Source organism: Lissotriton vulgaris, chromosome 6, assembly GCF_964263255.1.
Source record: "Lissotriton vulgaris chromosome 6, aLisVul1.2, whole genome shotgun sequence".
Lineage (NCBI taxonomy): Eukaryota > Metazoa > Chordata > Amphibia > Caudata > Salamandridae > Lissotriton > Lissotriton vulgaris.
The window spans coordinates 1,849,701,170-1,849,716,564 of record NC_141694.1 but is presented as its reverse complement, the minus strand read 5'-3'; the positions used below and the strand labels follow the sequence as shown (position 1 = coordinate 1,849,716,564).

At 45.0% G+C, this 15,395-nt stretch overlaps 1 protein-coding gene across 1 annotated transcript in view; it reads left to right on the top strand.

The window, feature by feature from the left end:
- Nucleotides 1–15,395, top strand: part of EIF2B4 (eukaryotic translation initiation factor 2B subunit delta) — an 88,022-nt gene that overhangs the window by 42,326 nt on the left and 30,301 nt on the right. The window contains exons 6-8 of the mRNA XM_086928160.1: nucleotides 2,842–2,933; nucleotides 10,686–10,800; nucleotides 13,942–14,018. Coding sequence (XP_086784286.1) covers nucleotides 2,842–2,933; nucleotides 10,686–10,800; nucleotides 13,942–14,018 — 284 coding nt within the window. The remainder of the gene's footprint in view (nucleotides 1–2,841; nucleotides 2,934–10,685; nucleotides 10,801–13,941; nucleotides 14,019–15,395) is intronic.

Below are 15,395 nucleotides of genomic sequence, written 5' to 3'. Positions count from 1 at the left end.
TTGGTTGCTGGTCTTGGTTTGGATTTGAGGGTGGTTGAGCTACTGTCCACATGGATTTTAGCTGAAGTTTTGGTCATTTCCATCACCGAGCTGTACTTGAGATTTCGGACCCCGGATAGTATTTGACATCTGAATGTCTTTAAGCTGTGTTTCGAAGGGGTGGATGCTGATAACAGAAATGTATTTGTATTCAAATCACTGAGACATGTTTGGCATCTTGCATAAAAAGCTGAGCAATATTATTAATACAGGAGCATACTGTTTTATTTTTAAACGCCGTATTAATCCCTTAAAATCTAGTGATTTCAAGCTCTGCTTAGATTGTAGATTTCAGGTATCTATGTTTGATTGCCTACCTGTGTTCATTGTGTTGTTTGTGTTATTCTTGTTTTACATGTTAGTAATGTGATGCTCTTGGTGAGCCAACCCTGCAGCAAAACTAGTGTGAACACTAGAATGGAACTTGCTGCCACACTAGTGTTTTCATGGACCGTAGCTGACTTGCAGAGTTACAGTAGTTTCCTGATCAGTCTTCAATTCTAAACTGCATTTTGAATCTGTATCTAGTGTCTCGGAGACTCCTATCCAACTCTGCTTCTGCAATATTAATTGAATCTCCCATTGTTGATCAGCTTTGATAGGAATCTGCTTGTGCTACTAAATTGTCCATGGAATCTGTCCTTATTTCGTAAGGTGCTGCCGCTGCTGCCTATTCAGGTTAGAGCAACGGTGGTTAGGAGTACCATCCTTAGCCGCCTGGATTACTGCAATGCTTTGCTTTTGGAATCCCCGGGGTATCTGATTACCAGACTACAAAGTATCCAGGCGGCAGCAGCGAAGCTAGCACTCTCCCGACCTCACGGCGCCTCAACAACACAAGCACTGGCGGATCTACATTGGCTCCCAGTAGCCCAACGGATCCCTTTTAAATCCTTGTGCATTGTGTATAAAGCACTTTATGAGCAAGGCCCTAAGCCACTTCAGGATAGATTTCAGTGGTACAAGCCTACCCGCAATCTCCGCTCCGCTACTACCAACTGCGTAAGCGTGCCCAAAATATGGAGGGTGACCCTGGGAGGAAGAGCCTTCAGCGTGGCAGCGGCTCGCCTTTGGAACAACCTCCCCTTAGAAATAAGGAGAACACAAGGCTTGCTGCTGTTCCGTAAGAAAATTAAGACCTGGTTATTCCCCAGGATATAATATGCCTCTCCGTGGGGGGTAGAAGTAGATTCTCTGGATAACATGAAGCTCTCTTATTGTGTAGCTAACAGCCTCTGGGCTGTATAATATAGTTCTCTTAGCGCCAGGATGCCCGTAGGGTTACAGTGCGCTCTACAAGTGTTTATAATAATAATAATAATTATTTAGAATCTGAGGTCTCTATAATACTGCAGTAACATTGAGCTGTCCTTGTCATTTGCCACAGTCGCTGAGCTTTGTGTGAAATTTTGAGGAGGTGTTGAGGTATTACTTTGCTTAAACTCCCCACTAAGCCATGGTTTGATTTATCAGTATCACTGAGCCCTCTTTAAAACTTCCTGGGTTGACAAAGCTATGCACCGGATCACTGAGCGTTGTTTGGAACAAGATAAGACACCTGAAACTTGTTAAGGAATTGTGATCTCATTGCACCCCTTTTAATATGTGGCTGCATCACTTTTTTTTGTTTTAGGTACACTAATTTATGGAATATAGCAGCTTTTTTGTTTACTGTAAGTGGAATTTGTGAAGCTTATTGAGCTGTGTTTGGAACTTGAAACATCATATCTTTTACATTGTCCTGCCTCACTGGACAGCATTTGGAATTGACCTGGAAACTTGAGCTGTTTGAAACTAGGAGGCATTGATGACCTATACTTTTTATGGGTTTAGAAATGTGGTGACTGTACTTTATTTTAAATTTGAGGCATCGCTGAGCTAGGTTTGGTATTTGTATGCACTGCTGAGCTTTGGTAATGTTTAGTAATATTTGAGCTGTGTTCGAAATTTGACTCCATTACTGATCCTTGTTGGGAATATGGTGCAGAGTTTGCTGAGCCATAGTTGACAGTCACTAAGTTTTATTTGTAATCTGGTGCCCTATCGGGGTCACTGAGCCCATGGCTTGACCTGTATTGGGGCATGCGAGTAGAAGATCCCTGAACTGAAGCAGACCAGGTGGATGTATGCGTTATCACCTGCTCCCGTTTGGAATTTCCTCGAAGTCCTGGTTGGAGCTTTGTGAGGTCCATGTTAATAGTTCGAAGGAGGTCACTAAGCAACTAGTGTGACGTATTGGTTACGGGTTCAGGATATGTTCATCTTGTCGCTGAGGATCCTTGTGCCATGAAGACAGTTGAGTCATTTGTTAGATCTAAAAGTTCAGCTTACCAACATTCATAACCGAGCTCCTTTCACAGTCACTATATGATTGTTCACTACAACTCTTTCTGTTTCTTTCAGGCTGTGTTTAGCAGTTGCTTTAAGCATGTCCACGCAATAAAGGTTTGCATGTTGCACTTTCTGAAATGCTACCTAGCTATTGCTTTTAATAGAGTTGTGTTTGTGTGAGTGGTGTATTGTCATTCATCCAGGGCCATTCTGGATTGTATTCCTTCTTTCTTTTTTGCAAATTAAATGCCGCCTTCCCATTCTGTGTTGGGTAACTCCAGCTTCCGGCCTGTGACCAAACTAGTGTTACACAGAGTGGGTAACGCTCATGTGGTGGGGAAGCACAGCTTTTGTTTCGTTTTTATTTGCTTGCTGTGATGTCCTAACAAGTGGTCATGTGTAGTTTACATTATTATTGAATTGTGCCTCTCCTGATCTAACCATTTCTTTGTCCGGACATTTGCCTTCCAGGTCCCTTTGAGGCCAGATTATGGAACGAAGGTCAACCTCTTCTCCCACCTGCATCAGTACAGCCGGAAGATTCCTCTGACACAGCAGATGAGGTGCGTAGAAGCAATTGTTTCTGTTGCTGAGCTGTTCTTGTTGTTACTCGTGTTGCAACCCACAGAGTTTACCCTCAAATCATGGTTTACATATTAGGTCAAGTCCCAAAAACAAAACCGGTTCATATATAGGAGTGAGGCAATCCCAGTAGCTGCTTGCAAGTATTTGCTTTACCACTGTGCCTTTTCATACATTACCATTCTGTGGCTGGACCTGAAAGCAGATTGTTCATTAGAACAGTGGAGAAGGTTTGAGGCAGGCACCAGTCCGCTGTTAGCGGATCTTTTAATGCTTCGCTAAATTAACAAATTAAGACATAGAGTAGTTGGCCATTTACTCCCACTGCCCCAGCAAAAATAGTTGTAAATGAAGCATAGTAGGAGAGGTGTAGAGCTGGGGAACACAGGCAGGAGTCTGACTGACCCTTTATAGGGTAGGTCACAGAGCTTGGGTCAGTGTCGATACTATTTCTGACCCACCAAAAACTCTTGCAGGGTCACTCATAAAAATGGGGCTTTGAAATCTGGGAAGTAAAGATAATACCTCAAATGTATAGTTAAACATTTGTATTACATAGCCTAGAGCATTGGAAAAGACAATTATGGTAATGTTTTTTTTTTTTTTTTTTTTTTGAAAACCTTTATTTATCTCAAACATAGTACACAGCGTCAGCCTACAACCACTGCTGGCCGGCCGCTATGACAATATATAACCTTCCAAAGTACCTTGCTTGCAACAGTTGGCAAAAAATAAGCAGCATTACAATAGACTGGCAAGGAAACACCGGAAAAGGATAAAGAGGGTTTCGTTTTGTAATTTTGACGAATCGTCCTAGAGTCAGACAGGGTAGCAGAGTGGGCGAACTATATAAGAGGATAACCACAAGTTAAACATCGTTATAAAAATACTGAAGTGGGTCATTACGACAAGGATAACTAAGCACAAAGGTAGATGTCGCCCTAATTAGCGCCCGCCCAATCAACATATCACATCAGGAATTGCAACCTAGCTCGACTACGATACGATAGGATATAGGAGGGACCACTACACACAAGCAATAAAAGGATCCGACGACGTATGGAGAGAGGCATTCATTACATGGGAAAATGCGTGATAGGATATGCGCCCTCAATTGGTAGCAGAAGAGGGAAGGAAAAACAGGATATGCAATCATTCAGTAGCTATGAATTAAAATCGACGTCTTGGTCATACTGTCAACAGAACATGTGGTAAAGACATAGGCACAAAGCGCAGAGAACATCCCGGAAAAAATAAAAAACCCAAAAACCCCACCTCCCGTCTGACCCAAGATATGAAGAAGAGAAAGAAAAGGAAATAAGAGAGAGAACAAGAAGAAAGGCCATAGAAACAAAAAAGGAAGAGAAATCAAGCCCGAACCCCCCCACCCTGCACGTCGAAGAGGCTACGGCCCTCCCCCCCCAAGAACGTGCCTGTCGCCCCAAGAATACCCACATAAGGGAAAAGATTTAGGGAGAAAGAACAGAAGAACCTGATCTATACCTCCCGGTGAAAGCGGAGGAGGACATAACAAGTATACATAGAGCAATCAGTATGCGCAACCACGATCGACCATCCCCGAGCCCCGAGACCTATACAAAACCAACACTCAAATTCCCGGCTCATACATTACAGTTCCAGCAATAAGAGTTTCAGCAGGCAAAGGAGAAAGAAGCAGCCTCAACCCAGCCCCTTACGGTCCAATGTGCCAACAGAGTCCAGCTGCAGGATAGCCAACCCGGACGGGGCAAGCAGACCAAACGGCCACGGCAGGGTAGAATGATGACCGCCATGGAATGTCCAACACGGAGTCCAGTATGCAAGAGGCGTATCAGAAGGAATGCCATGCAGCATTAGATCGCCAAAGAAAGTCAATCCGAGCAATAGTATCAGTCCCAGGGGAAGATAACAAGTTCCATCAGTGGACCACAGTGAAGTTGCCGGACGTGGCTCTCGTGGGAGAATCCCTCTCCGCCGCGTGGGACCATGAGTAGCAGACGTCTTCCGAGCTAGCGCATGTATTGACACGGCGGGGGTCGGATACTGCGCCAGTGGCGCAACTGTGGACAGCTGAATAGGCAATCCGTAGTAATAAGGCATAGGATGTGGCGCAGCGCCCAGCACTCGCGGACAAGTTTGGTCGGTCGGTTGCAAACTGGATGAAATGGCGGCCAGCCGATCCTCCAGGTCTCTAGCGGCAGCACATTGGGCAGCACGCAGATCACTCAGGGCTATTAGGACGTCAATAGTCCGCAGGGGCGTCTCAGGAAAGAAGGGTGCAGCACTACCCTGTACGTCGGGCAGGTCTTCAGAAGCCGTTATTCGAGATTAAACGCCATCATCCCAGGGGGCGAGTCGATCTCTGAGTCGCCACTGTACACATCGCTCACAGGCGTATGTCATGTCCTGAAGCCGGACGCCATCGCCCCTTACAATCAGCCGAGCACCCCGTCGGCACTCACAGCAACATAGCCAAACAGGGGATACAGGGGTAGTCCAGTCCATTTCTGCACCTCTCACGATGGCAGGCAATGTAAACAGTAAAAGGGCTCCAGCAGCACCGTGGGGTAGTCTCTCACCAGTAGCGAGTGGCAGCTCTCTAAGATGGCGTCCCACATGGAAGACGACACAATGTATCAAGGATTGCCGTCTGAGGGCCGGAATGACGATACACTGTGGCGTTCTCAGCCCCGAAGGCAGCCTAAGGGGAAAAGCAGCAAGTTGGGCTGCCGCGGCATGGAATTGAAGGCAGCAGTCGTTTCTTCGCGGTCAGCGCCGCCCAGCACGAGATGGCCGCCACTGCCGCTCTCGGGGCCGGCCACACACGCAGGACAAAGACCTAAGCTCCGTCGCGAGGCATCAGGGAAGGGCGAGGGCGCACCGTCACCGCCACTGCACGGAACACGAAGGTAAGCACACCCTGGGAACCGGGTTCGTCTCCCGACTCCGGAATCACCGCTGAAATTAAGGATCTTTGACAGGATAGGGCAGGAGACGGGAGGAAAGCGAGACGGTCAGCGGAGCCGAGGAATCAGGCGGCCATCGTGGTTGCTAGCTAGGCTCCTCCTCAATTATGGTAATGTTTATTCAAACCATCAGTAAAGATTAGAGAGGCAGAGGATAGTTCAGTTCTATAGTATATTTTATGCCACTTTCTAGACCTGTATCCTAATCCTCCACACCTTTCCTCTGGCTAGCCAGGGAGCGCACAGCCAGTCTGTTGCCAGCACTTAAGTTCATGCGCAGAGCGCCCATCATGCTAGCGTTGTGTCCCCCGACATCCTGTTTTCCTTTCCTTGAGTTGCTAAAACTCTGGGTTTTTATAGTGGAGGGGGGAAACCCTAGCTCGCTTTACCACCTTTATTTAGAAGGATGAGTAAATGTATGACTGAACGTTCTCACGGTTGCAAGAATGTACATGGGGAATGTACCTGCGTGATGCAATGGTGAAATAGCAGGGCCTTACATTGAAATATAATGTATGCAGTGCACCCTCAAGAGACAAGTAACAGTTATGAATTACTCATGTAAAATGTAGACTATAAGCACCAAGCATACTCCGAAGGTGTCCACATATACTTGCATGTAGACAGGCATATCGCACACAGCATTATCTGTTAACCACTGTTATATGTAATGTATCTATGAGTAAATCGTGAGCACTGTTAATGTGTCGTAACATTAGGCTACAAAATGTTCTAAATATATTAATAAAGTAACACTGTCACTTGCTCCACATCCCCAAAGCAGGTGACTTGAGACAACATAAATCTTTCAGTGTAAGCATCTGACAAATTTAACCAGGGGCCAAACATCATTACTAAATTATGAAACCAAAACTGTAAGAAATAATAGGTGTGTCTTGATATAATCATTATTTTATAGATTCTGTTTATGGGGTCCTCTGTGTCAGTACTGTGTTTAAAGCCCCCCTAATTTTGTAGTCTTGGGCAAATCATCTCTTGCATTTTAAATGAAAAGGACTTATTGGTGGGTGGGCGAAAGGAATAATACACCATAATGGCAAACCGCATATTTAACGCAAACTCCTTTTGGACAGTGTCTCAAGAAGCTACTACATGCAGTGGGTTTCTGCAAGGTTCTTTGTGTCATCTGTGCTATTGAATATTCACTTGCCCTCCCATTCCCCATTTGAATTATTTAAGGACACATAAGTGAGGGGGACAATTGGGCATTGGCGATATGCAATTCTCTCTCTATTTTTTTTTTAATGGAGTTTTATATAGCGGGAACTTGACCCGAAGGTATCAGGTATCGGAGTGATTTACACAAGCCCCAGTTGAGTTCCATGAGGACACATTAATTTTTGTTGTGCACAGGGAGATGACATGATTTGCCCAGAATCACAGGGTGTTGTGCGTCTTTGCAGAGACTCGAACATGGTTCCCCAGATTTGAGGTCGACCGTCCTAGCCGTTAGGCCAACTCCTCTCCCCTCTATTAGTTTGTTCTGGATGGTACCTTACTGATTGAACTCCAGAATTGACTGGAAAGCATTTGAAATTGAATGCACACTAATTAGTTAAGACTTTGCAATTGCAGGACTGACAGCATCCTGTTTGGTGATACAGTGAGCCTTGCCTTGGGGCCCTATTACAAGTTAGAAGGGACATGAGTGGAAATTCCAAGTAGCCAGAATTTCAGTTTTTTGCAGTTGGTATTTCTAAACATATAGAGTTCAAACCCACAGAATGGGAAATAACTGTGTGGAATTGAATTTCCCAGGGAATTCCAATTTGCAAGAGATTAATGCAGCATTTACCACTGGAAACGTCTACAAGGCAGCTGATGCAGCGTGGTGGGGATGGTTGAGGAGAGAACGCGAGGATGTTGTCTGGCGTGGGCACTATATACTACTCATGTGATGGACAGGAGCTTGACTAGACTACTGTCCTTTCCGAAAGCAAATTTGCAGGTCTGATTTTCCTGCCAGTACAATCTGGCACAGTGTATCTGCACCAGTGCGGAAACACCGTCCCACTTACTATTATTATGGGGATCGGAATGTCTCCAGGGAGACATTCCTTTAGGGTAAAAATCTTTGGCTTATTTTTGCTGAAGACTCTGAATGCCCAGTTAGGAAAGGTTGTAGGAAGCTGTTTTCAACTTCTGGCTGAAGTCCAGATTCTGCCCACAATGCTGACTGCCGCCCATAAAACCATAGGGGTAAGAGCAGCAATTAACGTGAGTGCAGACTATCTCAACAATCTTTATTTAGGTTTGCCAACCATCCCAATTGATTTCCTCTGAAGGGCTCAAGATGTGGCTTTTACAGTAGTCGCGGAGCTAGGCAGCTGAGATCATGGCTCCCAGGTAAGACCAGCAACACACTGGCTCTGGCACAAGGATCATATCTGCGTTAGGCTGAGCTGTTGATTGTTTACAAAATATAAAAACCTAGCTTCATTATGCTTGTTGTAGCAGATTTGCCTCTTCCATCTACAAGCTTGGAGAAAATAAAACACCCCTCCGCCACAGGTTGAATGTTGCGGACAGATGTGTTAATGTAACCATCTGATACGCAAAGAAAAAAGATCCTTCAACTTTCAGAAAATTCTTTTTTCTCCAGATAACTGCAGGAAACTTCTCGGAACAATGGGAACCATGTGTAATTCCCAACAGGGACGGATTACCTTGTCCGCTGGCGACAACTTATTTACAATCTTGGATCTTTCATTGAGGAGAAAATCCTTAAAATATTAAACGCCCTTTCTTGCATTATTCCACCATTACCCTCCCCTAGAGACGCCGATCCCTACAACTACAGACAAATGTTCTTTCACCACCCTTGTTGAGTTTTATCCCCATGTCTATTGAGTCCTGCTTTCAGCTCCTCCAGATGAGTAAAATATCAGGGTCATCCCGAGATATGTCCCCACCTGCTCCCCTTAAATGCAGTGGGACCGCTCTTGTCCCTCGGTTGACACAAATACTCATCGCTTCTTCAATTGATGGGGTTGTACCCACCAAATTAAAGTCATTGTGAGACCTTGGTTAAAAAACATGTCCTAGACTCAGACACCTTGGCACATTTTTAGGCCTACCTCACCTCGCCCATTCTTATAAAAATACTGAGAAAATCATGACTAAACAACGACAACAATTTGCATGTTTTGACATCCTTTTCAGATGTCACCAAGCAGGCTGGTTAATGTGTCAGCGGTGAACAATTTTCACAACCTGATAGATGGAGGTGGCTTAGGAATATTACTACTCCAAATCTCTACGCAGTATTTAGCACCATTGACCGTAGGATTCTCCTTGTCTCACTCATTCGGTAGTAAGGGCATGGCCCTTAAATGGATGTCCTCATTTCTGACAGGTGGATGCCAATCCTTCCAATCACGTGCCTTCACCTCCTTCTCATCCCATGTTAAGTGGCGTGTGCTTCAAGTATCCTCTCTGTTGCACTCCTGTTCAATCTATGCATGACCCCTCTGGTTGGCCAGCTTGGGTATTTTAGTACTAAATGTATCCTACTGAGTCTACGCCGATGATACACAACTTATCAACTTGCATAATGATCCCCAGAACCCCCAAAGGGGAGCCAACACAACCACGAACTTTGTGAGTTGGATGTGGGCAGCACTACCGCAAGATCAACCAATCCAAATTAAACATTGTACCGATCATGTGTACCTCAGTCTGTGGGACAACTGTCTTTGGCCCTCCAACCGAGGTTAATACCCATCCCGAATGCAGAATCTGGCTGGGTCTCTTGTTGCATATGAAAGTGGACTTTAAATTTCAGATCTTCCAAATAATGAAAATATGGCTACTTGGAAGAGTCAAGACAACAGCGGTCCTATGCAAGGAGGGATATAGTCAATAGGTAAATATAGACACAATGGAAACTATATTGTAAATTGACTTGCCCAGCCGGGCAGAGGTCTAATATTTAATTTAGAACCACAATATTAGGAGATACCTTCGCCCGCACTTGCAGTCGTCTGTTAAGGCTCGTGAGGAATCAGCCCATTGTTGGCGCCTCAACCACTCCACGGGGAGATTGATCTCCGTGGCTTACCTGCCTGAAACCCAACCCTGCCAGAAACGTAATCACCGTTTAAGCTGCCCGTTTAAATTGGGACTATCCGGTTCCTCCGCGGATAACGACTGCCCCCTACTCCCTGCCACCGGCCGGCACCCACTGTGTGCGCCTCGCCCAATGCGGCTATCATGGCTAGGAATGATTAGGCTTTACTCAGTCATCAAGTGAGAGAAATGGACACTTGTAACAATTCTAAACCATTAGTTTAAAATACTATGGTATCCTCAAAGGACCCAATGTCTACTGGTGTTGCGGTATATTTCTTTCATCCGCCCCTACATTGTGGTCTTCGGCAGTTATCATTGGATACCATAGAAAGTGTGGGTGCCTGCCTCATCCAGTGGCTCCTCTGGTCTAGATTGCAGTGTCCAGAGATGAAAAATAGGGTTAGTGCAAAAAAGGAAAAAAGGGGATAAAAATAAGGTCAGCACCTTAGTCTTATTCATCAAGAGACCTGCTTGCTAGGTAGTGTGTGCATTATAAATGTTTTAATTCATTTGTTATTTATGATTCTTTGGGACTTTCATCAGTTCCCTCTACCCCGCATTTCACTGCTTTGCTCCTCAGGAGAGAATTGAACTGAAGCCACTGTGTATCCTGTCAGTAGCGTTGCTTGTGTTTGTTCTACTGAGTTGCTAACATTGGTCCCTGTCTTTCTTCAGCATTCCTGCCACAGTCATTCATCCATCCGTGGTGCGGCTTGGGCTGCAATACTCAAACGGCATCATCACAGGATCCAATTCCCGTTGTATAGCTCTCCTGCATGCATTCAAACAGGTATGTGATGAAGCAAGAGCTAAGTTCATGAAAGACATTCAGTCCATCATTGTCTCTTGCTTTCAATTTATATTTCTTTACACAGGTCTATCCTGCACCGCGCTGCTGCCCTTATGTACACAGGGAACGGAGAGCAGCTCCAACCTGCCTCTCCTCACAATGTTCTCCTCTCATTTACTCCCATCTTTATATTCTGGGCTAGTGAGAAACATGATTTAATCCAACTGTTGGAACTACCGCCTCTGTGTTCCTGGTCACTGCCATTAAAGGAATGTTTTATTTACATTCAGGACCATTGTTCATAGAAATATGGTGATTGGAATTAAGGACTTTGTACCAGAATGTACGAACACCTTCTGGTCTTGGTGGTGTCTCCTAGATTTAATTGTACTGGTACCTGCTAGTTGAAGTTTATAGCTCTTGTTTACTAAACTACTGTAGTGTATGTGATGACCGTTCTCACAGTTCTCTGCCTTCATACCTCACGTTTTTGCTAGTGTAAGTCTCCCCCTGACTGTCCCATCACAAAGTGTGCTCATTACAAACCCTGATAAGCTATTTTTGCATTACTTTGATGCTTTTAATTGTCATGGTTTTGTAGGGAAGTGGGTTTCTGTTGCAGTAACCCCCCCTCCCAGCCCCCCCCCCCACTTTTTGCCTGATACCTGATGCACTTTTCCTTGGTGTGCCCTGGGTCCCTGCCAATCAGGTACCCAGGGCCTGTGTTCCTGCCCTAAAAGCTAGACTAAAGCCTAAACCCTAAACCCAATTGGCATCCCTGGCCACAGGTCCCCCCTGGTGGGGGCCACTTGCTGTACTCAGCAACTGGCCCCCACCAGTTCTGACCCCCACTCTGGTGGGAAGACTGGCGGGAAACCCTATTTTAGGGAAGGGGGTGTGCCAGCCTGTGCCAACTCCACCCATCAGGTGGGATAGGCGAGGTGAAGCACAACTCCGGGCTACCGCCATATTGAGGATGGGGAGCCCTACCCACTCACAGCTAGGCTCCTGCCCCCTCCCACAGGAGAGGAGCAGGTATACCCACCCCAGGAAAGGGACCGATTGGTCCCTGCCCTCACCCCTAAATTTAGTATTATGGGGCACCCTGAACGTTCCTTCCTCAGATCCTTATTCCGAAACAAGAAAGAAGAACAAGGAACAAGAAGACCTGCCGTGCAGCTGCTAAAAAGAGGAAGACACCAACTGATTTGGCCCCAACCCTACCGGCCTGTCGACCCTCGAACCTGCTAAACCCCGGCGTCTCCAGTGGTCAGCAATCTCAAAAACCCCGGTGGACTTGACTGCCTTGTGACTCTGACTACCTGGGTCTCCCATGAGCAGTGGTACTGCTCAAAGCAAGTAACAAAGCCCTGGCATCAGCCCAGAACCGCAAACCCTGCACACTCTGCACCCGCCAAGCCTGGCCTGTGCTGGAGTGAACCAAGACCACAAAGACGTCCCCCCGGCGACTGGGACCCGAAGTCCAGTGCCCAAAGACCACCCTCGACGAACCAGATGATGCCTGCAGCCTCAGAACCAGGGACCCCCCTACCGCGACCAGCTGAGGGTAAGATTTCCCGACGCCAAAAGACACCCCTGCGTCGACTGGAAACTTGCTTGAAACTAAATTCTGGAAGCTGGTGAGGATTGCGCGTCGAAGGAATTCTGTTCCAACATGGAGCGCTGGAAACACATCCGAGCCCGGTGGCGGAAAAAAACAATCTGGGGATGGAGCCGATGCACATGCGCAGTATCGTCCAAAGGAGGAGTCACCTATCCCGTGACTTTTCTACAACAAAAACAAACTGCAAACATCTGGGCCCAACACTAGGTGGCCATCTATGCACAGTGTGTGACCTGCTATCAGTCGAGATCCCAGTGCTGGATCTTGCCGCCCAGCATTGACCCTGAAAAGTAATTACAACCGTACTTACCGCTAACTTAATTTTCTTCCATAGGAAATCATTGACTGCTTTTCTGTGACATTTCTACTAAGTGTAGATTTTTGCAAATTACAAATATTCCTTTAAAATCGTACAAACTACAAAAACGTAATTACTTACCTGTTTAAGATAGATGTCCCAGTGCTGAACCTAGGAGCCCAGCATTGGATTACAAAAGTAACGCAAACATACTTTACCTGCAATCTGAATTTCCTTCCATAGGATTACATTGCCTGGTTTTTGCTGAAAACGTTTCTAAGTGTCGATTTTGCAAACTTACAACTATTCGCTAATAATCAACTGTATAACAAAAACACAATCCTTCAACTGTGTACAGGTGGTTCACCAGTGCTGGATCTAGGATCCATCCCTGAAGTAGAAAGAGTAACCATAACCCCACTTACCTGCTAAGTGAATTTCTTCCATAGGAAATCATTGAGTGTTTATCTTCGAAACTTCTTCTGTCAACTTTTAAAATACCGAAATATTACTTAAAAATCACTACTGTGACTTAAACGATTTTGCTCAACAGTTTACAGTACCTGTCTCAGGACTGAATCTACGATCCAGTCCTGCAGTTAGGAAAGTTATCCTGGAAGTAATCTATTGCCTTCTTTTAGAAATTCCCATTGAGCTCAGTGTCTTGTTGGGTTTGAAATTGTGTTGCCTATTGCAACAAACTGTAACTATTGCATTCCAAAAGTCTATTGCCAATTTGCAAAGTATTTACCTAAAGTAACTCATTCTGAGAAAGTATATTTTGATACCTTGTTGGTTCTAAAATAAAACAACTATATCTTTTGATATAAAACAGTTGGCGTAGAGTTCAGTTCTTGAGTGTGTGAGACCATTTGCTGACTGAGGGTTTACAACAAATGCTTTACACTGTCCTCTGATACTGCCTTACTGCTCGACCAAGCTACCACTTTAGAGAGTAAGGTTATATCTAACTTTAGCCTCTGCCAAACCTCTGGGGTCTGTGAACTCTGTGCACACTGTACCTATTTGGGAACAGTATATACAGAGCCACTTTCCTACATTGTTTGATACTTGCAAGACACTGGTCCTATGAAAAGTGCTCTGCAAACCATTGGGTCTTCTTCAGGCTGTATAAAGTTGTTAACAAACAAATCCTACCCCATGCATGAAATTACTTGGCAGATTCTGAATTGTAAACGGTTTTCTTGCCATATTTTAGGTCATTCACGACTACTCCACACCACCCAACGAAGAGCTCTCCCGTGACCTGGTGAACAAGCTGAAGCCCTCTATCAGGTGAGCGTCTACTGACAGGAGATGGGAAGCAATCGGGTGCAGTGGATGCTGGTCCTGGCCCAGAGTGAAGAAAGCTCTGTGCTGTGGAGCCGGTTGCTTATGAACTTTCAAAACAAAGTAAACTTGGTTTCAGCTCTCAGCTCCACAGATATTCCAAGAATCTCCTAATTCCGTAAAGATTTATTATTTATTTATTTTATTTGAAATTTTATATAGCGCGCAGTTACCCTCGGGCATCCCAGCGCTTGTCCAGACGCCAACAGTTAACCAAAGGCCAGTTCAGTGCAATCAAGCAGGAAACAAATAAGTTTTGAGACATTTACGAAACCGCACAGTGCAGGTCTCAGAGCTCAACTTTAAAGGGAGCGCGTTCCACAACATAGCTGTGTTGACCGAAACGCGCTCCCTTTAAAGTTGCGCTCTGAGACCTGCACTGTGCGGTTTCGTAAATGTCTCAAAACTTATTTGTTTCCTGCTTGATTGCACTGAACTGGCCTTTGGTTAACTGTTGGCGTCTGGACAAGCGCTGGGATGCCCAAGATGTTATGTTAAATGAAAAATACAGTTTATGACCCACTGTCCTTAGTCCCTTGGTGTAACTATCGGCACACAACTAGTAGGTGTACATATGGAACGTACAAAACTACTGCACGAGATGGGCTCTTGATCGTGTTTCAAAAGGGACTTGTGTGCCACAATATAATAATGATCTGTTGAGGACCATTAAAAGGCCAACTGTCTCTTCTTTTTCCATTTTGTGTCACTTTTCTTTACTTAAAAGAAGGCAGGTGCAACACCATACACTTGTCGAGACACATCACTGTTGCTGTCTGAGCAATGTGACCTAATGACTCACTTGGTTAAATGTGACCCCATCTAATCCTCTGTGTTGATATTAGCTTCCAGTTCCTTAGCGACGAAACTCATGTCTAACTAGGAATAATCGTTGATAGAAGAACTTGTGCTAGGATTGTAGCTGTGGATCTAATATGGAAAATGCCTATTTGTTCAAGTTTCTATTTTACCATTGCATGCTACCTTTACATCGACTCATTTGGTAATAAACTTTGTACATAATAATAATAATAAGTAACAGCTCTGATGAAAAACGTCTCCTAAACAGATCAAAAACAAGCTATGAAGTAACTGGATTGAAGATGAACCAGCTGTTAAAAATGGCAGATGAAGATAGGCATCTTGATTTTAGGATAGTGCAAAAGTCTAGATTTTGTGTTTGGAAGGGGGAGGGCATTTGGGATTTATGCATATTTTGAAAAGTTCTGATTTACATCAGAAGTGTATCAAAATCTCTTGGCAGCTGGGGCTCTGGAGCTGTATTTTCCAAAGAATGGAAATTACAGGATCTCAAAGAAGAAA